This window comes from Anas acuta, chromosome 1, assembly GCF_963932015.1.
Source record: "Anas acuta chromosome 1, bAnaAcu1.1, whole genome shotgun sequence".
Taxonomy (NCBI): Eukaryota; Metazoa; Chordata; class Aves; order Anseriformes; family Anatidae; genus Anas; species Anas acuta.
The window spans coordinates 80,924,434-80,947,012 of NC_088979.1; the positions used below are offsets into that span (position 1 = coordinate 80,924,434).

Genomic DNA, 22,579 nt, shown 5'->3' on the forward strand with positions numbered 1-22,579 from the left:
ACTTTTCACCAAACCCATTTTTCAGTTGAGGGCCCTGACTGTCCTGCCTTGTGAGTGTTGAAAAGGTGATTGCCTGGCAGTATTTTATAGAAACTGTATTAGTGATATTCTGCACATATAGAAATGAAAGAGTTTGTGGGTCTAGCTCCCTTACACCTGGGTCTTTTATGCACAAGAAATTGCCTATGGTGCTGCTATCTGTATTTAAGTACAGATCTGAACATATTACATCAGCTCAAAGAACTGTACCTGTGACTTTCCATACCTCATTGTCAGCTCCTAATAAAATACTGAGCTGGGTTTAGTCCTTTACTGCGTATAAGCCAAGTTAGTAAGTTATTGTCGTGCATTGTAAAGCCACAGACACATTCCTCTTGGGAGCCTGCCTTTGTGATTTACATGAAGAAAAGAAAGGGGTTTTGGTTTCTCAAGCGTACTGACTCATGCCCTCTCTGCTAGGCGTTCTTGTTTGCCAGCGCTGCTCTAGCTTATGTGGTGCTGAAATTGCAATGAAACGAGGAGCAAAGTGAGAACAGCCAGTGAAACATCATAAATTCAGGAAAAGCATTGACAGAGACATTGTACTCATCTTCAAGACCTGGAAACAATATCATCTGATGTGTGAACAGAAACGAAATTTAGCATATATATACCTGACAGCTGAGGTATGTAAACCTATCTCCTAGGTGTCAGGTATTCAAGGCAAAGAGGGAATAAGTGCTCCGAGGGATAACCATGGATTAAACCAGGAATTTTGGAATGCCTTGCTCTCAGAGTGATGCAGGGAGGTGAAGCCGGGCAGGCAGAAGAGGCAGGTTCCCAGGGGAGAGCACGAACAGAGAGAAGCGGCGAAATTCCCGCCGGAGTCCCTTTGTTTCTGCTGCTAGCAGCTATCACCCACCTGCAGCAGGAGAACAAACACAGCACAGTTTCCCTTGATCCAAAAGACTGAAAGTGAGGCCAGCTGAGCTGGACTGCCCTGCAAACGAAGCAGCAAGAAGGGGCTCATCCCGGCCAGGCGACACCATGGCCAGGGTCCCTACTCTGGTTCTGGTTCTCATCCTCTGGGCAGCCACGCAGCAGGGAAGGGGAAATGAAATCACAGGTGAGTGATGCAAACCAGTGCAGAGGACCACAGTTATTCTGTAGGACAGCTTGGGTTGGGTGTGGGATATCTCCTTATCTCAAATAAATAAAGTAGTGGCCCTCTCCAAAGAGCTGGCAGCATTGCAGCGACCACTTATGAAGTCTCTGTTGACAATTAACCAAACAAAACCTCACCCTTTGTGCCCAAATCCTAGTCTTCAGGCAAAAGCCTTGTCTTTTCCTCTGTGCCACAGGTAAATGAGTAGGAATACTGCTTTACGGTCAGGAATGTGCACATTTTTATGAGAATTGTCTTCAGAATAAACTTTTGGAGGAAATTATGTGGTAGTGTACACGGCAAATTCTGAGAGATGCATAAAATGAGACCGTAGGTGACGTGTTCAACTTTCATCTATGTTGTAGGCTGTAGTTTGGAAAAAAAAGAAAAAACAACTAATCCAGTTGCCGGGTTTTAACTGTTATATTAAATCCTAAATCATTCTTAATTTGTGGTTTGATTTATTTAGATGAAAAAAGATTGTGATTTTTTGGCTGGCTTTTATTGCGTTTTTTTAATTAAGATGTTTTGTGAGTCTCAGTTAAAATCAAAACCATATTTTTAAAAGCTTTGCAAACTTTTCTGTTATCCTGTCAAAGCCACATTTAAAAAAGCTGTTGCTAGAGGTCGGGAGTCAGCAGAACGCCTGTTCTGCTGCTGCTTCAAGGCAATGTCTCTGATTTTAGAAAGAGCTTGAAATGACCAGAAAAACTGAATTCTCAACCCATTTTTTTCCCCATGTTTCAGAGCCTCTGCCTTTTAAAGTTGCATTTCTGCCTTCCGTGAGCCTGATCCAACAGATTATTTTTGAGGTTATGGCAAAGCAGGAGAGGAGCTCATCTCTGGCTCTTGCTGTCTTCCAGTGAAAGGTTTTGCAGATTTCAGCTCACAGTGACATTTCTGGCCCTTGAGCAGCTCTTGTGAGGTTTCCAGAGTTGCAACTAAGTCTGTGGTGTAAAAGCCATCTTTTTTATTACTATTTATTTTTATTTGTATTTATTTATTTGTTTGTTTTTGTTGCTGAGTTTTTGATCCTGCTCTCAGGTTCTGGCTCTGCTCTGGGTTTGACCTTCAGTTCTGAGCAGCCTGCTCCTAACACAGGCTTCCCTTGCAGCCTTTCTCCTGAAAATCTATTTCTATTAACAAAACAGGTGCTTTAATGTTTTTTTTTTTTTTTTTTTTTTTTCCTCTTGCTTAACACAATAAAATTAATACTTTTTCCTGCCAGTGCTGAAAGCTGGTGATTGCTAAGATAAAAACATGAAGCCCAGAGATGACTAACACAGCACTGCCAATGGTAGGGGACTCCCTTCTTCTGCTTTGCTATTAACTCTGTGCTGCTGGAAAAAGCAGCCAGTGTTGTTTGATTCCGCTTGATAGTGCCATAATCCCATAGATGGGGGCTAATGAGAACTGACAGCCAATTTGCTAAGGAGCCCAAATTGATCTAAGCCACATTGCTCAGCAGGAAACTGCTGTCAGCAAATAATTGAATGCTGTGAGTGCCAAAACTTATTTTAAACTGGATCGATGTGGCGGGTGATGGTAAGGTTGGTGGTGCTGCACCTTCTCCTGTCACCTTCAGTCTCACCTCTTCCAGGAGGGTATCTTTCCGTACCTCCAGAGCCATGTCTCAGACCTTCTCTTTTGGCTTTGGCAGCCTCATTCCATAGCTAGTATCAATGTTTAAGAATGAAATATGATTTCATATCTGCTCTGACAGCTGTAGCTTCTAATTATAAACTGTGTCTAATTCTATACCATTTTATTCTCAGTTTCATACCTGTATTTATGTTGCACATTGCTGTAAAGCCTAAGCCAGCTCAGCTGACTCTGGAATTTTTAGCTTTCCAGTGCTATGCCTTTGCTGCAGCCTCAGCTCTGCACTGACAGCATGGGTCTCCAGTGCTCTCCGTACTCAGCTGCTTGTGCCTGATATAAAGTGGTAACCAATCACACGCATTGGAAGAACAGTCCTTGATCTGTGATTTCTGCTCCCAAACCCAGATTTTTTTTTCTTTTCCCTTCTCCCTGAGGGATGTCCTAAATTCAGCTGGGGAGGGAGGCTGTGACTGGCTACGGGCTTTCATGATCAGACCTCTGGCCTCCTTCCTGGAGGAAGGCCTTCTGAGTCATTTGGTGGAACCAGCTTGAGGGACATTTTGTGGCCTACGGCATCTGTCCCGTGACTTCTGCTGGACTGTCCTTGCACTGCACATGCATCATCCTGTTCTAAGCTCTTTTACCAGTCCTGTTCTAATTGTACATATATTATTTGTTTATCTGGAAAGCTAAACGTGATAAAAGCACATGATTCCTAAGAACCTGAGTAACTGTTTTGTTTCTTTGTTCGAATTGTTTTTGCATGTTTCATCTTCTCTGGCAAGAGATAAGCTGTACAAATAAGATAAACCATAAATACTTCCATTTTATGCTTGTTGTGTATGCTATGTTAGCTTCAGTCCGTGTGTTGACTGGCCCAGGTCCCCCAAGAGCTCTTAGAAAAAACAATCCTACCACATTCGAATCTCTGCAGCTAAATCATATTTATCCCTATTAAAGTATCTTTTGCTTTGTCTCAAGGATGATAAAGACCTTTTTAATTCTATCCCGTCTCCTTCCCAAATGGGACACGGGGTGACTCAGCCCCATGGCTTGTATAACATCTTATTAAGGGACAGCCTAATGTCTGTAAGATGACTGTAGGTTGCTCAATGCTAATTCAATCCCATCTGTGGTGGTGTTGTTTTCTTTTTACTGCTCCCGCTCAAGTACTTCAGTTTTAAGTAAAGCATGTAACAAAACTAACTTTAATACTCCTTGTGAGCAGTTCCAGAACCTCAGAAATTGAGCCCCATTCTCAAACTGGTATGAAAGTATGTAGTTAATGAACTTATCTCTAACTTCGTTTACATTGAAGGAACCGCAGCATCTCTCAGAGGACCTGGTCTAATACTGTCTACTACAAATGCAGGCAGGCAACACAGAAGCTCCAGGAATACCTTTTGTCTCAGATACCTGGAAATCCTCCCCAGTGATGTATGAGCACACAGTTTTAGCCTAGGGCGGTGTCTGAAGGATGTCTTATTCCAGACACCTCCCGTGACTCATCTGCCCATGAGTTGCTCACCCTTCTTTCCAGTTATAGTCAGCACAGCCAGATGAACCCTTCAGCAGCATGAGCCGGGAGTGGACATCTAAAGTGCTTGGATGACTCTGCTCTGGAAGTGCCTATTCTGCTCCACTGTTAATATCTATTAATGTGTATTAATTCACTTTACAAGTACTTGAGTTAAATTACCCTTTTTCTGCTTTGTACCTGAAGGCACTGAGAGCTCTTTGAATTTTCTGCCAATATGGATCGTTTTATGACTGAAATGATTCCCATGACAAGCAGTCACTACTAATCTTTTCTTCTGTCCATTTTCTTAAGTGACATTCTTCCTAACATCAGCCTCCCTGGAAGTCATTCATCTGTGTTGATGCTGTCACTGCTTTCTCATAACAGCATATTTAACTAGACACTGCAGGGAACTTATGCTGCAGGGTGACAAGTTATTACCGATCCCTCTCTTTCCTGTTTATTTTACTATTATTAATTTTTATTTTTCTTCTAGAAAAAGGCCTCTCTTTGCTAGGCTATCATCTGTGCAACTATAGCCTGACCAAAAATGTGTTTAAGATGGTTGCCTACCAAAAGTCCTATGAGAAGAACACTTCCTGTGGTGGATGGATCCCGTGGATGGTATGTCCCCGGACATATTATAAAACACAGTATCATACAGTTGAAGTCCCTGAGACCACCAACCTTACAGACTGCTGTGAAGGATATGAACAAGTTGGTCTCTACTGCTCTTTAGGTAAGTTTTAGTCAGATTAATAGTTAATATAAAAGCTTCTGCTAGAGGAGGATTCATGTAAACTGAGACATGTAAAGGCTTAGTTCAGCCCTGGGCAATATGTTCCTGTTCACTGAAATGAGTGAGTCTGTAAAAATCCACAGTAAACTCAGCCCAACATGGGAAGGAGTAAACACGAAACACTAATGCTCCTGGTTCTTCCTGTTTGCCAGCCTTATTCACAAACTCCTGCCAGTTCATGGTGACCAAGAAGAAAGAGCTTGTTTGTCATCCCAAGGAGGGCTTACTACTTGTCCTGGTCCAGGTCAAAATCTGTGGCCAAGTGGGATAACTCATGTAGCCTTGCTGTGTGCTGTGTCTGCTGCCAGTGTGCTTGCATCTACTCTAGGAGCTTTCTTCTCAAAAGCAATTTAGGATGCACTTACGATAATATTTCCTTTGATTTGGAGCAAGGTCAGTTCCCAGGCTTCTAGCTCAATTTTGGTGTTAATTTCAAACAACCTGTGGCCTTGGGGAAGATGTTTTCCTATCAAAGCTACAATAGGGCCCATTTTCTCAGGTGCTTCCTTGGTTAGCTAGGGCTATGTTGTTGAAAGTAGCGAACCTTGTAGTGGATCTGATCTAACTTCTGAGTTATAACAGGACTCTACCTGGGAATCATCTTTGACTCAAGATGGAAGCTATTCTGCCTTCCCACTTCAGAACTAGCAGTTATAAACAAGAAATTCCTAATTTTTAGCAAGACTTGAGTCACAGGTGGAAGAGATTCCTGGGGGAAAATGGGTTTCCAAAAAGTTTCCAAAGGGTTCCTGTGACAAAGTCCCAATGGGTATTGGTTTACTCAAGTAAGTTTGGTATAAACTGTTATGATTTCAATAGAATTAAAATGGAGTGGAAGGTGTCATGAAACCTTTTTGATAAAAGAGGAATTTAGTTTTCTTTATATTAAGTCCTTTAAGAACATCTGTAGTCAAGCTGGAGTTGTACTTGGAAAAAAATATTCAGGTAGCATTTTGCACTAGATTATATGTATTTGAGAAGATTCAAGTTATACCCATGCAATTTTTAATGTCTTTTTTTTTTTTTTTTTTTTAAATTAAAAGTTGTATGCTTTTATTCTGAATTAGATTTTCTAATCCAAGATCTAGTCTTAGATTGATTTTGATTTTGGAGTAGGTCTTGGATTAGATAGGGCAGCACTGGATTGTTCCAGCATCCAGCACACTTCTGCAAGACATAATTTTGTCTCCTGTTTTCTGCATGACGTTGCATTTCTCCATTTCCCCTTTTCATGTTATGGTTGTGGTAATTTATATAGTGTCGACACTGTAACAAAAGATCAAAAAGGAAAGGTCCTATTGCAGCCCTGACCCTCCTTTTGGGTCACAGGACTTGAGTGACTCAGTTCTATGGGAATGTCCCCAAACCTGCTCCTGCATTGGGTCATATAATGTGATGTGAGAGGGTATGAGCTGTATGTCTTGTCATGGAACGCATCGAGAAGAATGTGTTCATCCTACGTTTAAATTGCTTCAGAGCATTGGAAAAATGAACCTCCAAACATTTTTTTTAAGGTATTTTTTTGCAACATATGCTAGTAGAATACTGTATCTATCAGGAAAATGCTTTTAACAGAAAGGTCAGAACACAGAAGTGGTTGTTGTGCTGTATTTGTTCTTAAAACAATTTGCAAGAGAAGAAGAAGAAAAGCATAATTAGGCACACATCATCCCTCACTTACTGTATCCTGCAATTGTTTTGTCTCCGTGGCTGCGGTGGAGTGTCAGCCAGGGCACAATTTGACCTGCATGTTATGGTATTTCCAGGCAAGCTTGCTTGACGGGCATAGGACCCACTGCTGATAATGCATGTTTTTCAAACAACAGTTACAGGCTGGGAAAACTCTCCAGAAGATCTAATTAGTGTTGAATAGCAACTTCAGTAAGGTCATTTCAAATACATGCATCTGCATGCATGTGTGCACATGCGTAGTGTAAATAAATTAATCCAATGACAAGGTGGAGAAGCAGTTGGAGAAAACTGCTTGTTGATCTCCTAGTAGAAGAAAATAACTGTGTCAGACAGATGTTGAAGGGTGGCCAGCTAGTTCTGTTTGCCTCTATTCGCACAAGGGACTCCTTGAGGGATCATGATTTTCAAAGTGCTTCAGAGCCGCCAGAATTCAAGATCACCTTCTTGGGTGGAGAAGAAGGCATCCTGGTAACACTTTAAATATTTTTTTTTTTCCTGGTACAATTGTATGCCTTTTAAAAGCACCTCTGAAGGAATGTTAGGCTTGAGAAGTGTCCGTGAGATTTTTTCTAACATTAACAAATCTGTAAATCTCCTGTAAAGCTTAGCTGCAGAACTTCTGATCCGCCCTTGCCACATTGTTGATATACACTCTAGGCAGGATTGTCCATGAAATACTGTGGTCACCTTGACTCTTTTCCTGTCAAAGTAAATTCGGGAATATTTTAAACCATAAAAGGATTTGTCTGGCTTCTAGGTGATTTTTCTGTTTAGATTATTCCAGTATCTTTGCTTTTCAGGGCATTAGTCATATATTCTGTGAATGGTAATGCACTGTCTAGACACAGTCTTAAATAAATGATGAAAAGAGAAACTGGAACTGCTGAAATTATGGCACAGCATGCTGTTAAACTACTGTTATTTTCTTCTTGATGTTATCCATGCTGGCATACTCTCCATCCTACCAGAAGCTGGAGGGTCTGCATGACCTTTCAGAGAAACCTGGTCCTCACTATTCCCCTTGCTTTCTTCCTGGAAGGAAACATTTATCCCTGCCTGAGATACGACAGGCTCTGCTTTTCTTATTATTTACTGTTGGGGCAAAAATATCTATATCACGAGTCAAGATACTCTGGTAGTTCTCACTAGCTGCCTATCAGTCCGTTAGGATGGTGCTATATATGTGTGCACACACACCAACTACTTTAACTTTAAAAAAAATATATATTTCTAAAAGCTAAAAAGTGCTAGAATTAATTCTAAAGTTAGAATTAAATAAAAACAATCATTGTTTCCTCTCTCCTTTTGCCTATGCGTGCAAATCAACCCTGTTAATTACCTGACCCCGCTGCCTTGCCCTGAGGACCACATTTCCATGTGGTGCTCAGGGGCAACAGCCCCCCTACAGGGCATCCCAGCAGCGCTGTCCTGGCCTCTGCTTTCACAGCATGTGTCAGTGCTCTGCTAAGCCTCTCTCTGAACAGAGAATTATTTATCACCTCCTGGGGTGAATCCCGGGGTGATGCCCAGACAGCAATTTATCTTCACGAAGCCTGTGGGAGGAGAGGGAGGTTTTCTGCCTTTCACAACTGCAGCGAGACTTGGATCACATCATTCCATGTGCCCACTCTGAGACACTGAGGGTGTGATTCCTACTCTTTGATTATTTATTTTTATCCCTGGAGTGCCCAGTGCTGCCTCCAGCACCATTGTGCTTGGAGCGTGGAGCCCTGTGCCCTTGATGGTGATGGTTGAGCAGCCTCCGATTGCTGAGCATATCCCAGAGCTGTGGATCTGGTTCCTGGACCTGTGAAACTCATGTATCGGAAAGGTGGTTATGAGCTTCTTGCAGGAGACTTCCCCAGTATTTTGCATGTCTTTTTTTTTTTTTATAGGCAGAGGCAGGGTCCAATTCTCCAAGCAGGTTTTGTCTGCCTGGGTCAGATGTGTGGTTACTTTTGGTGGCTGGTTTGGCACCCACCTTCTACGATGCTACCTAAGGTGAAACCAGAGAGCTTCAGGCAAGAGTCTCCTTCCTTATCTGCCATCTTACCCTGACTGATCCCTGGCCAGGAAGACAAAGAGTGCATCAGCGTGTGATGGAGGTTGTTTTTTTTGGCACGTGTACAAAAAGGCTGAAATAAGAAGGCCCAGACACCTTTAATCTGGAGTTTCTTAATGAGAGACCTTGATTTGCAAAGTTCATTTGGAGAATGCTTTATGTGAATAACTTCCTCAGATTTTCAGAAAAAGAAATGTAAAGTAAAAATAATAATAATAATAATAAATGTAATTTCAGGTGTCCAGGTAGTTCCCCAGCAGGGCTGGGACCTTTCAGCCCCTGTATGCAGATGATGTATGCTGGGTCTAACCGAGGCAGTGGGGACTTGTGGCATGGCTGTCCCCACTGCTTGGGCTGTCATCAGAGATTTTGTAAACCCTGATTGCATCCCCCTCAGCCTTCTCCTTTCCACAGCAAAATTCCAGTCTCTTTAGTAGCCTTTCCTCGCAAGCTATCTGCCCCACTCAGCTCACCACCTGGTGCCTTTCCCAAGTGCACTAAGCCCCAGGATGGCTGTGGGCTCACCCTGGGCCCCTGCCAGCTCTCATCATTTGCTGGTACGAGTGGCACCGTGGCAGAGCATGGCCACGTCGTGGTGATGCTGGTGGGAGCAGCCCCTTCTGGCTAAATTTCAACAAGTTTCTCCTGAGCATGCACAGGCTGCTTTTGTGCTTGGAAGGCCGTGCTCCCCCATCGTCCCACAGCTGTGTCCTTGCTGAATCTCAGCCCCCGGCTCCTGGATATGTTGCAGGGAATAATACGGCTTTTCATGGGAAAGGGCACTGAGTGTTTGTCAGATGCCAAGCCTGCACATCCAGACCCTGCCCTCCATCCCATTTAAGGCCTGGACAGGGTGGGCAATACCCATCTGAGCAGGTAAAGGCTAGCAACGCTCAAAGACCCTGAAAACAGGGTTGTGTGATGAAAACTGTCAGTCTGCCTTTGCAATGGGCTTTGCCAGGAGCTCCTTCTGTATTATCATAGATTTGTCTCCACCTCCTGATGCCTGAGACGAGCTCAGAGTTTTGGCCCCCTGCTCCGCCACACCCTCTGGGTGAAGCCTGGTAGCTCTGAGTGGAAGGAGGGAGAAGAGAGAAGCTGCATCTGAGCCAGTGCTGTCCCTCAGCACCTATCTCCCAGCCCAGTGGCTCTCCTGGGGACAGGTTGGTAACTGCTTTCAGTTGCTAAGCACTGAGTGCTGCATTTCTCCTTCTGCACAATGATGCAGATAACAGAGGAAAGTCCACACTTTGTCTGACTGATGGACGAGTTGCCCAGCTCGCTCCCTGGTGCTGGCCGTGTTGCTTGGTTAGTGTTGTAGCTCTGGGTGACCATCCTCAAAGACGATCAAAGTGGAAAGAGTAAATCAAATTTGCAAAGTGCATCTGGTGTGATTAGGCAGAAATGTGATGTGAATCCATCCAAGTTTCCGCTGATGCGAAAATGATGACCTTTAGATTTTAGATAAATGGCTAGGGTGGCACTCAGCCAGGACACAATAGTGTTTTCTGAGATTGCACGTGACCCATTAAACCGTTTACACCACAGTTCAGCGTGGCAGAAAAGGACCTGGGTGGAAAAAGCTGCTTTGAACTTCAAACCTGCTGGAACTGCACTTGAGTCTTAGAGATGGAGAGATTTTTAATGCTTGTGTCCTGCTTACCAGGGTTTACCTGGCTCATTTAAGGGTGACTGAGGTGTTATTGTGACTTTGGACTAGAAATCAGGAAGAGCTTTCCAGAAGTAGGACCCATTTGAGAGAATGACCTGCAGTGCCAGTCCCAGAGTCAGAAGCAGAGGGTCCTGATCCATGCTGGGAAGCAGAACAGGACTACGGGGCTTGCTGGACCCAGAAGTAGTTTGGGTCAGATTGTACAGAGTACAATTTCCTTATTTGCTGCCCAGAGCTCTTGTGGGTCTAACACCAACTCTACTTGAAAGATGTTCACAGTCCCATTAAAGTGTATGCTCATCGGCTATACAAATAGAGTATATCAAATGCAATATAACAGTGTGCAGAGGTGCTGTCCTATATATTCTGCATGCAAAACTTCAAAGTTACATGTGCAAATAGCCTACATGCTGCTGAGAGTCTCAACTCTGTGCCTTCACTGTTCCCCAGCTTATGGGGTTTGGCACGCTTTTCAGCAGAGTTGTGGACCCCTATTATTAAATGATAATTAATTTTCTAAATTACCTTTCCAAGACCCTTGAAAAGTGCACTATGGGACCACTAGAAGGTAAAGACCATAATATTAAAACCACTGTTGGTAATATACTATTTCTTAATGCAAACATGACTGCATGCCCAGATGCAAAAGTGCCTGAAAATTATACATGTTGAGTTCTGCATGCCATGGACTGCAGATTGAACTGAGGATTTTTAGTGCTAAGCATGAGATCGGTTATGAAATCTGCCAAGGCTCTCTGCAATCAGTTCCAGTCTAGCATGGATTGGAGGAGAGGGGGACTTGGCCTGTGCATGTGGCAGCAAGTGACAGAGATTTAGTTTAAAACTTGATGAATCAGTATCATTTGCCTTTTTAAGAAGCCTACTTTGCTGAGGCCAAAAGTCATAGATTCATTATTCCCTTCTGCTTCTCAGAAACCTCAGATTTACTTTTATTCAGAGCCTTGGGATAACAGAAATTGGAAACCCTCGGAAATGGCAGCTCATGATAGATCTATAGTTTGCTACAGACCTTTCATTTGCTGTGGACTTTATTATGTTGAATGTGGTTTTCCCACACTGCAACCTTCTATGACAGGAGTAACTTTTATTTTTCTCTAGGCTGACTTTAATTGCCTGGTTAATGGACCAAGAATTTGTAGGATCAAAAAATTGTAACCACAAAATGAATGGAAAAGATTAAATAAAAACTTCTGATTTCTAGCGTAGACGCTACCTGTTTGCTTTGATCATTATACAGCATTTGGATTAGTCATAGCTGGCACCATGTACATTTTCTGTCTTGCAGTGCTCCGATTTCTCCACATTTAGAATCCATTTATTTATCTAATCTACCATGCTGCCTATCTATCTGTCTATACGTTGCCATTAGTGGAAAACTATGAGTTCAATATTTCTGTAGCAGAAATGTCATGAATGTGAGAAAATTCTGAGAACTTTTACACTTCTGAAATGAAATAAAGGCATTTAGGCTCCTGTTTTGTCCCCATGAAAACCTCAGAACAGACACACTTCTAAAATGAGGAGGAAGTGTTTGCTATAAATTAAATGGCACGGTTTTATGGAAACAATTTTCTGTGTTTTTGTTCTCAGAAATGTTTTTGTTACTTAGCGCTCAACAGGTCCAGTGTATTTGCCTCAAGACCTGGTATCTGTCCAATGGAGAATATGGAAACATCTGATTATCCTTGCACGTTCGATGCTGAATGTCCAGGGCTTAAAAAGTGCTGCAACTCATCCAAAGGAGAGGGCTGTGTGGATCCAAAGCCAGAGGGTATGTTACTGATAAATTCAAGACTGCTTCTAATAGAAATGTGCTTATTTTTTCCTTCTGAGGGTGGGAGTGGGCAGAACAACAACTGTTACCATAGCTCTTCATAAAACAAATATGGGAATCTGCCTTGGGTTCGCTCCAGGATATTCGCTTTCAGTGCTTGAGCCTGTGAAGCTGAGCAGGGGTTGTTACAGGTCTGTTGGACCTCACATAACTTCTCCTCCTCAGCTGATGCTGCTGTCTGCAGCATATGGTGACTGGAGCAGTAGCTGATGGCTGCACATGGGCCCTTCATAATCTCAAAGTTAAAGTTTGCCTTGTTTTCTTGGAGCCTGCCTACAGCTCCGTAGCTTTGTATAGCATCCTACCTCGGATGACTTGGCCGTTTTATTTTGTACGCTTCAGAAAGGATATTCTGGTACAACGTGACAGTGCTGGTGAAGATGGATTTTAATGAATTAATCAGAGTGGATTCCCACCTTCTGAACCATTCACGCCTTTTGCACTCCATGGTATGTACAAACTCAGGCACCCTCGTGTGTTGCCCATCATGTCTACGTCTCCATTACTTGCTGACTACCACTTGCTTCAGCCCAGGAGGGAACCCATGGTCCTCTGAGCTGGATACCACCTTGCCAGCTGCTCACCCTGTTTTTTGGCCGTCATGTATTGCTGGTTGATGAATGTCAGTCTCATCCTCACAGGGCTCAAGTAAAATTGATCTAGCAGCTTCTATAGTAAATTTTTCAGGTCTCTGCCAAGAGGATGAGAAAGCTTTCACAGTCTGAAATAGTTTTCCTGCTTTATTCCAGCTTCAGCTCAGCTCAGTTTTGAGTTTATGACAGGCTGTGTCTGGATTTCATGGTCTGCATGGTTTGGTTTTGAGTTGAACCTTTCAAGAGAGAGCTCTGATCCATGACACTGGGAGCTACATGGAAGGTGGATTGTGCAGTGCCAGAACCCAGTGAGAACCTAGGCTGGTGGTGAGGGACCCTGTCTGGAGCAAGGGCATTTCATTGTCACCTCTCCCACAGCAGCAGCGCCTCAGGAGACAGCAGGGAATTGCTTTTTCCATCAGTCGGAGGCTCTGCCTCCTGCGTGGATGAGCAGTGGCCATGGTAACAACATGAGCAGGCCCACAGGGCAGCAGCCCGGCCTGCCTCTCAGCGCCCCAGCCACCGCAGGGAGGAAGAAACTGAGGCAGCCAAAGAAAACCAAACCATAACAAGGGTGTGAGGTGTTTGCCCTTCTGGCCCACTTCTTTAAAGAAGGGTCTACAGGAAGGAGCCAGGCCACAAACTACAGCCATGTTTGGACAAGGGGGATCTCTCTGTCCATTGAGTGGTAATTAGGAAAGGCATCAATGAACTTGGACAAAGATCCTCCAGGCCTTTTCCCTAGTACATGTCACCACCTCATGGAGAAGTCCAGACTTGGTTATGGCCTTTGAAAGGTACCCAAGGAGAAAGTTCTCTATATCACTGTTTTTATTTCCGTTCCTCCACAGTTTCTATGTAGGTATGGGCAAGTAGCAAAGGAAACTTCTCCTATACCAGTTTAGCACTGACACCCAGGATAATATGGATGGTAGCAGTAGTGTGGGGATATTGCATGAATTTAATCCTTCCTCCTACCTGAATTCCCACTTCTGATACCCTGAAAAAGTGAGAAACCTTGGCCCGGTACCTGTGTGGCAAGGAGTAGTGGTCAGTGATCTAAGACTCTTACACTGGTTTGATACTAGGACTGTTACAGCTGGTCTAAAGCAAGCTATGGCAAAGTTGAACACTCAAAAAATAGAAAATAAGAAATGAAGATTAGCAATGAACCACTACCCAAAGGAATGTTTTCCAGTCCTTGTCTGCTATACTGACTTCTAATGCTCAGTCCATCACCATCACCCTTCTCTGGTTTCTGACTCCCAGTTGCAATGACCAGTCCTTGGGTCTCTCCAAGTTCTCAGTATCAGCCTTCTTCCCTTTTCTTTCTCCCTTTTCTTTCTATTCCCTTTGTCAGCAGTCCTTTTAGCTGCTTGACATGGGGAGTGTTGGACAGTTTGGGTGCACTTTAAAAGTCTGTCTGAAGTATATTCTGTCTATGGCAATTTTGGTGTTTAAGCATTACATGTCAAAGAGACTTTTCCATATTTTCTTGTGTTATATCCTGTCTAAGCATGTAAGATCTGACATGCAGCTCCACGTCTTCCTTAACTTGGATTTACTATACTCTTACATGTAGTTACGTGTAACTCTTTTGTGAAATGTCATAATAAGAAGAGTTCACCTTGCATAAATATATAACTAAATGTTGTTGCTTTCCTGAATTTTCTGAATTGGTGCTTTCTGCACTTGGTTTCTGGTGATATTCATTGCATAGATTATGTCTCATTTGTATACAGCTGTACTGATAAAGAAATGAGATACCAAAGTGTTTGCTCACCTGTTTTCCAGATTACTGGTGCATTACAGCCCTTGAATGCCTCTGTGCACCATATCCAGAGTAACCAAGCAGAAATATACTCTGGGACAGTGGCATCTCAGGTTCTCATCGGACTGCATCAACCAGCTCCACTAGCAGAGGTTTCTTCTTCCTTGAAAGACATTGTGAAGCGTGTCTATGAAGTTATTGACACGGATGTACAAGGTTAATTATTATAATCCTATCACTGAGGGAAGCCTTTCCAGGGGGCTTCATCCCTCTTCACCTGGGATTTTGTCTACATGACTATCAATTGGCTTTCAAAAACAGAGTATAGTGGATCTTCTAACCTTTGCAAATGTGGCTGTAACCCAGGTATTATAGGATGAAGAGAGGGTTGTAGTTAATTTTGGAATAAATAGTTTGGAGTGGAATACTTCTGCTTCCTCAAATAAATGTATTTTCTCCTAATAGCATAGCCCTACTTCATATGAAAAAGCAAAGGTATTCAAGTTTGTAGCACAATCACTAGTCATATTAAATAGGCTCTTAAGTGTTTTTAGTATTCTTGGGAACCAGATATACTCCGTTTTTATGGACTTGTAATGCTTCCAGATACTTGCATGAAACAAGGAGTATTTGTTTATTAACCTACTTTTTAAAAGTTAGGTAAATATTTAAATGTGTTTGGTTTAGATTAATTTAATCTATTTATTATTGCATAGTCATCTGAATATTTTCCCTCCTGAAATGCATCCATAAGCACTATTTGTCATCACTTCTATTTCTGTATTTACTTTTGAAAACTCCTGCCAGATTTCAGTGAGATCCCTGGGTAGATCTCCTTCCCCTGCCACTGACTTCTCTCAGGTTTGGATGGCACCCTGAAACTGTAAGACAGAGCTGCTGCTAGTTGCCATCTTAACCCAATTAATCTGACTAAAAAGTGATGAGGTTACAACCGAATGGGAGCTAGTTTCAGGGAAGGACGACATTCTGATTTCATTGTGCCCACATAAATCTGGAATTGCTTAATCAGAGTTACTGCATATTTAAACAGAATTTATCCTACCCAGAGCAGGTCTACATGCACTGCAGTCTTGATGCTGCTGTCAGTATCTGTGTAAGTGTTGTTCTTCTTCTTAGATGTCAATGAATGCTCCTATGCTGAATTCAACGCTTGTCCTAAGCAAAACACCTGTGTAAATCTGGAGGGTTACTACAGCTGCAGCCCTGAGAATGAACATGCAGATGTCAGCCCTCAGCAGCTGAGCACAGGAAAGGATGGTAAGAAATGTAGGTGCCACTTTGGGAAGCACAGAGAAAGTCTCTGCTGGGCTTTATTGCCAATTGCAGGAGCAACTATAAGGTAAAGTTTTCTGGAGCATGCAGTGCCCTTCCTCCTCCTGCTGGAAGAATACACAGTATAAGCCAGCTTGCTAGCTGTTCATGACGAAATGCAGTGTATTTATGTAAAAGTTCCAGGCTGATTCTCATACCTCACCTGCAGCTGTCCTTACCTGCCAATACCTCTAGCTTCAGACCCTGACTGCTTCTCAGAGCAAGTCATTCACTGTCAGTACATGTCCCCAGCCTCCCGGGGGAACACGATTAGTGACGCTATTTGTACATGAAGCCTCCTTCCTGTTTTGACTGTGTGACTGCAGCCTGCACTCCGTGGCTGTCCAATCCCACCCTGAGCTGCTGCACTGTTAGCGAGTCCTCTGCTGGAGGCAGCTGGAGTTCAGCGATGCATGAAATAATTCTCAGCACCAGTTCAGCAACAAATATAGGCATGTACTTACAGCCAACAGACACCAATGAGCCTGCTAATAGGCTTAAAGATAATAAGATAAATCAGTGCTTGCAGATCCAATGCTCTAGTTAGAAAACAATTTAACAATCCTTTAATCTCAAAAATTAAGATAATGTATTGTTTTATGCTTGTGTGATATGATAATACGTTTATTTTCATTTCTATTTATATTACTTCTATTGCTACTCTTCAGCTGGTGAAAATGTGAATGGTATTACTTTGGATTTGCTTTGTTAGGAATGCTTTAACTCTTCGATAATGCTGTTTGTCCCTTAGGCATGGCATTGTCTACTCCAAGCTCAGAGCTGGATCCCATTACTGCTAGCAATAGCTCTCCATCTATAAGTAATTCAAGTCTCTTGCCCACAACTAACCAATCTACAGATGCTGGGTGCTGTAAGTAACTTTGGATCTGAATGAATATTGTCTTGCTTTAATTCAGGCGCTTTGTGATCCCTTTTTCCTGGGGCTAGTTGAGTTACAAGAGGGTGTTCACAAAAGCTGATGGTAGTTTTGGAGTGAATCTCCTCCTACAGAAATGGCAGGAGAGTCCTGTAATGGGAGACTTGGATCAGGGGCTGTGGAGCTGTGAGGTGAGCCCTGGAGAAGCCCCCCTGTTACCCCCATGGCTGCTGCTGGAAGAGGGGGGCTGGCTTGATCCACTGGTGCCTGGTGTGCTATTCAAGCACAAGTTCTTCCACAGGTAATCCAAATTCTCCAGCATGAGGAAGCACACCAGTAAGGGCTGTAGGAGGCTGGCACCACTCACTTGTCCCTGAGCTCTGCTGAATGCACATCCTGGGCTTGTCCCGCACTGAGGTACAGGAGGATCTGCCACCTGAGCTCCTGCTGGCCATGGCCACTGGGATGCTGGTGGGGCACGAGTCAAAGAACCTGGCCACAGCCACCTTGTATTTAAGTTAGCCTCTGTGAATGCTCCCTGCTATGCGCTACAGCTGTCTGAGGGACTGTGATGGGAACAAAGCCTGACAGAGTTATCTTTGTATCAGTGACTTCAGTCCTTTCAGATGAGAGTGGTCACAATCTTTTTTTAACAACATCCTGTTCTTCTTGTGGGAGGAAATCGCTTTAAGTAGTTCTTTGTCTAGTTCGCAGAGGCAGGCTGAATTTTCTTGATCTTCATCTTTATCCACAGCTTCTGGTCCAAACTGAAACTAAAGGAATTAGACCAAAGTCCTTCTAGAGCAGGGGTGGTATGGCCGTTAGTGCTTTTGGCACCGACCTGGCTCAGAAGCCTGGAAACAACTGTGTCTGACTGAAATAATTGAAGAAAACAACCCTTTGCCTGAGGCTAACCATTAGCATGAAAGAATGGATGTTGTGGCAGCAGCATGCTGTGGTCTCTAGTTTAGCGTGGGGGCTGATGTTCTTCTTACTCGACCGCAGCTGTCTACAGGAGGTGTGCCCAGTCTGTCCTCATCATCTCAGCTCTCCCTCTAGCTGGTGGAGACAGGCAGGCCCTGCCAGAAGGCAATGCACCCTGCCCGATTTAGACACCTCCTCCTCCTTTGAGGAGAGGAATCATCTCTGAAGGGTTCTGTCTTTTCCCATTGATGTGACACTGATTGTGCTGGACTAGCATGGCATAAATAGGTAAAATGTTCACCCCTGCTTCACCCCCAGCTTGTAAAAGCTGCCATCTGTGGGTTTTTTCCAGGCATAATCAAGGCAGCCTTTACCTGAAGAGGTGCATTTTAATGATGAAAGTGACAAGCAAAGCAGGTGTAAAGACATGTAGAGTACACAGATTCACTCTTCCAAACTTATTTCTGCTGCCTGAGCCTGTAGCTCACTGTATGGTTATTAATGTTACTAGAGATTCAACACATAAATATACAGTAAAAGGAAATAAAAAGAGTAAATACCCAATTAATCAGTCTAGTGGGATGGTTCATGGATGAGGGGACCAAATCTGCTCTGACATAATGTAAAGAGGAGCTTCCCCTACTGACTGTCAAAGTGCTTGTGTATAATGGATTTGTGATATCACAGTGCTTTAAAGAAGAAATGTTGCTTTTTCTGTGATGATTCTTCCTGGGACTGCAATAGATCCCTCTGCAATTAGAAACCACCGAATCTTCAGTGTCACCAGCAGTAGTTTTGAAATGTCCTGGCATGTTGAGTCTACACTAAACCATACTTTCCAAGTCCAAGTGTTCAAGGGCAAGGAGATTGTACAAAACCTGAAAACAGAGGAAATGAAAATGAATGTGTCTGGACTGGAAGCAGGAGTGATGTATTCAGTGGAGATCAGCTATGAAACCTGTGGAAAAACCAGCATCTCCCATCAAAATGTTAAAACAGGTAAATAGCCATGAAGGTGATGGTGGCTATAGATCCAACACTGACACTGTGTTCCTGCTGGCTCTCAGTGCTGGGCTGTGCATCTAACATTTTGGTCTGGGTGCATCAGTTCTGACTGGATCTTTTCCTCTTCTGCTTTGTCAATCTGTGTTTTGATGTTGTGTCTTACAGAGGCTAAGATATTTGGTGTTACTATGAGGATTCTCAACTATAATTTCACTGAAGATTTCCGTGACGCCAGTAGCTCAGCATATGAAGAATTTTCAAGACTGTTGCTTACAGAGGTAATGCTAAAGTATATCTGGGTAATGTATTTTTCTTCAATTTAGAATTTATTTAATGAAATAGAGTATTTTGTGCCTGGCTCAAATGTCCCCTGGAAATTATAATATTGTTTCCTATGACCTTTCTTTATAATTAAAACAAAATCCAACTGACTAAACAGATCAAGCCCTTGGTCTTATTAGCAATGGAGCTTATGAGAATTTTCCCTTACAGAAGAGTAAAGGAATTAGAAATCCAGGCATGCAGCAGGGACTCCTTTCCTTGGATCTTTACTTTGGCAGTAAACACACACTAAATTGACTTGAGTCTCTTTAATGGATTATTGAAATGACATTGCTGGCATTCATTTCAGTGCTGTCCTCTCCCTAAGTGTTTGGCTGCTCGCAGAGCTCTTTTTTCTTTAAGCAGAGCGGTGGGGCCGGGCTTTCTTCTCCAGCCCCATTCATTGCATGCCCACGTGCAGCCACTGTCAATGCTCAGGTGTAATCAGCCATCAACAAAACTTGAGTCATGAACTCTGCTTCCAGCTCTCGGCTTCCCAAACAGGCAGGACATTTCAGATGCGGCAGCCTCTTACAGATTTGCTGTATAGCACAGGGCCCAGACAGAGGAATTCAGATCTTGATCCAAAACTAGACTTTCCCAAAACAAAAGGGCACTCATAAACATTTGTAAATATAAATCTGAGGGGAAAATAAATAAATAAACACTACACCAACATTGGGGCTGTATTTTCAAAGGCAGTCCAGAAGAGGCGTTTACTCATGAGAAACTGCAAGTCAAACCTCCTGACGTGGTTTTATTTTCCACAGTTGCAAATTGCTTGCTTTTGCTGTGCAGGAGGATTTTTGTCAGTGAATCTCCTCTGAGGCTGACGCAGACCTAACTGACATCACGAAGTTGGGAAGGAAAAGGAGTGATGCCCATCTGTGTTGCTTCTGCCTCACTGGGAGCACAGCATCCCCTTCTCACTTCCTCTCTGCTTTTTTTCTTGCCTCCTCACCCAGATCTGAACTTAGGTCAGTTTAACTGCGTGTACTTAGGAATTTTTGGAGCAAACTGCCTGAATGGGAGCAAAGATGAGCTGATTTATGGTGCTGCTCTGAATGCTCAAAGGCATGCTTTTAGCTGGAGGTACGAACAAAAGGCTCAAGAACAGAGATGTCTTCTAGGGACGTGAGGCAAAACCACTAACCCCTGCCCAGCTCATATACTGACATCAGTATTTAATGCTTAGAGGAACACCATTTGTTCAATTCACATGTCTACTTACTTGATTGGTAATCAACCATGGTGTAATTGTGATATTTCCTTGAAGGTGGGCTGTCTCAAATACATTTTCTTTTTCACCAAGGAGACTCACACCTGTGTGTGTGTGTAAATAGTCTCCAAAATATTTTGAAACTTTTCTGTCTTTTCACCACATTTCCTACTGATGTTGCATGTATATAAACCTTTAAAAACAGTACCACCGTGGTTTTAAAAATCATCTGTGTCTGCTGGGTTCCTGATTGTCACTGCTTCTCTAACTCTACTCAGATTGCGAATTCATTTCCACCCAACATTACTGCTTTATATGAGGCTGGGAAACTGAAAGTGCAGACCGAATCCCTGAGAGCTGGGAGCATCGTTGTGAGGCTCAAAATTGCTGTGCAGGATCCTGGGTTTCCAGTTGATGCCTCCACCTTTGCCCCGATGCTTTCTTACCTGTACAATGGCTCTGTACTTTTGGTGGATCAGCAGAACTCTGCAATAGAAGGTAATTTAAATTTTATTTATTTATTTTTGACAACAGAACAGTGTTGATATTTTGATCATGCACAGTATCACCAGCATTCTTCCTGAAAAGTACTTCATAGGAAGACAAGATATGTGGAGTTTAGATGGTTTGTTGGAGGGAAAGCCATGAAGAAGAAGGAGCAGGGGTTGTCCCCAGGTAGCTGCAGGCACCACCTCCCTCCATGGTGTTTTATGAGGAGGGGAGCCCTTAATTTCCACATTAATTTTCCTTTCTCTCTCTCCTTTGTGAACTGTGGAAAGTTTGAAATATCTCTCTCACACTGATCTGAGGGCAGGATTACTTTGGGGTATTTGTAGCCCTTAGATACTCATGCCCTCTAAATGGTTTCGTGCTTCAAGGCTGCGGAGTTGTACTTGGGCCAGGGTTTAGGAAATCTGGTAGGAGAAATTCCCAAATGTCCTCTCAGTGAATAGGACTGAAGAAACACGTACGGAATTTATGTTAAACTAGGCCTTTGTTTGATCTTTAGTAATCACCATTTTTATCTTCAAAGGGCTAAGTTCTGGCTTCAGGTTTCCCAGCTGGCAGAGCCAGCCAGAGCTCAAAGGGTTGCCAAAGTCAACAAAATGGGCTATTCTTCTCTCTCCATGTACTGAGCCCTTAAAAGCTTATTTGCTGCAATTAGGGAAAGCTCCCTTTGGAGCTGCAGAGCATGCAGAGGTTAGGGAGGACAGGAAAAAACAGAAGAGACAAACTGCACCTGAAGCCTGCAAACATCACAGTGCTAACAGGAACTGAATTGCAGGATCGTTTACAAACATTATTGATATTCTCCTGGCTGCACAGGGGCTGTGTCCTGTGGCTGAAGGAGTGGGGAAGAAGGAGATAGTTGTGTGCTTTTTTTTTTTTTTTTTTTTTTTTTTTTAATTGCACAAAAGCCAGATGGCTTCCAGTAGCAGCACTCTTATCCAGGAGAGCAGCCAACTCCCCCACTCCTCCTTAGGGCTAGAGCAAAGTGGTCTATTTCCTAGTTCTGCACAGAGAGGCATTTGTTTGACATGAGTTTCTTAAAGTCAGATGTGGAAAATTAGGCCAAGGAGTGCAGCGCATGGAGGAAATACGGAATCACAGAGTGGTTGAGGTGGGAAGGGACCTCTGGAGGCCATGTGGTCCAATCCCCCTGCTCAACAGGGCCACCCAGAGCAGGCTACCCAGGACCATGTCTAGGTGGCTTTTAAGATCTCCAAGGAGGGAGACTTAGGAAAGGATTTTTATAATTGGCTCTATTGCTTCCTCACCCCTGAGTGCCCTGGGATGGGCCCTTTGGAAGTAAGACCACACGGCTCTTCTTGCACCTGTGGAGTGATGCCACCTGCATCCCCAGTGGCCACCAAAAGGCAGCGTGCTTGGTCTCGTGACTGTGGCAGAGGAGAGAGTTCAGCTCTGGAACTGCAAAGATGAGAAGCCAGGAGGGATAGCAGAACTGCAGGGAGTGGAGCAATGGCATTTTTCTTTGTAGTCTCATGTAATTAATAGGCTTTCTGCCATGGTTAATAGAGGCACTAAATGGTCTGTTTTGTGAGGCATGGTGAGGAAGGAAAAGGGGACTTGTGCGGAGTCAGGCCCATATAGCATAATATCATGCAAGAATATGGCAAGTGTAGGCAGCATCCCTCTCTAATACTCTGTTAGCCACCAGCTGTTTTCAGTTC

At 43.4% G+C, this 22,579-nt stretch overlaps 1 protein-coding gene across 4 annotated transcripts in view; it reads left to right on the forward strand.

Annotated features, from left to right (window-relative positions):
- The first annotated feature begins 168 nt into the window (after nucleotides 1–168).
- The window catches only part of UMODL1 (uromodulin like 1), a 46,810-nt gene continuing 24,399 nt past the window's right edge, over nucleotides 169–22,579 (forward strand). For 2 of the 4 annotated variants that reach the window (XM_068684801.1, XM_068684791.1), the window contains exons 1-10: nucleotides 171–1,105; nucleotides 4,762–5,004; nucleotides 12,121–12,282; nucleotides 12,688–12,794; nucleotides 14,733–14,925; nucleotides 15,847–15,987; nucleotides 16,793–16,912; nucleotides 18,587–18,841; nucleotides 19,013–19,125; nucleotides 20,666–20,885. In XM_068684801.1, the coding sequence (XP_068540902.1) occupies nucleotides 1,027–1,105; nucleotides 4,762–5,004; nucleotides 12,121–12,282; nucleotides 12,688–12,794; nucleotides 14,733–14,925; nucleotides 15,847–15,987; nucleotides 16,793–16,912; nucleotides 18,587–18,841; nucleotides 19,013–19,125; nucleotides 20,666–20,885 (1,633 nt within the window). In that variant the 5' untranslated portion in view covers nucleotides 171–1,026. Of the gene's footprint in view, nucleotides 1,106–4,761; nucleotides 5,005–12,120; nucleotides 12,283–12,687; nucleotides 12,795–14,732; nucleotides 14,926–15,846; nucleotides 15,988–16,792; nucleotides 16,913–18,586; nucleotides 18,842–19,012; nucleotides 19,126–20,665; nucleotides 20,886–22,579 lie in introns of all 4 variants that reach the window. The other 2 variants (XM_068684810.1, XM_068684781.1) reach the window with 2 other exon arrangements.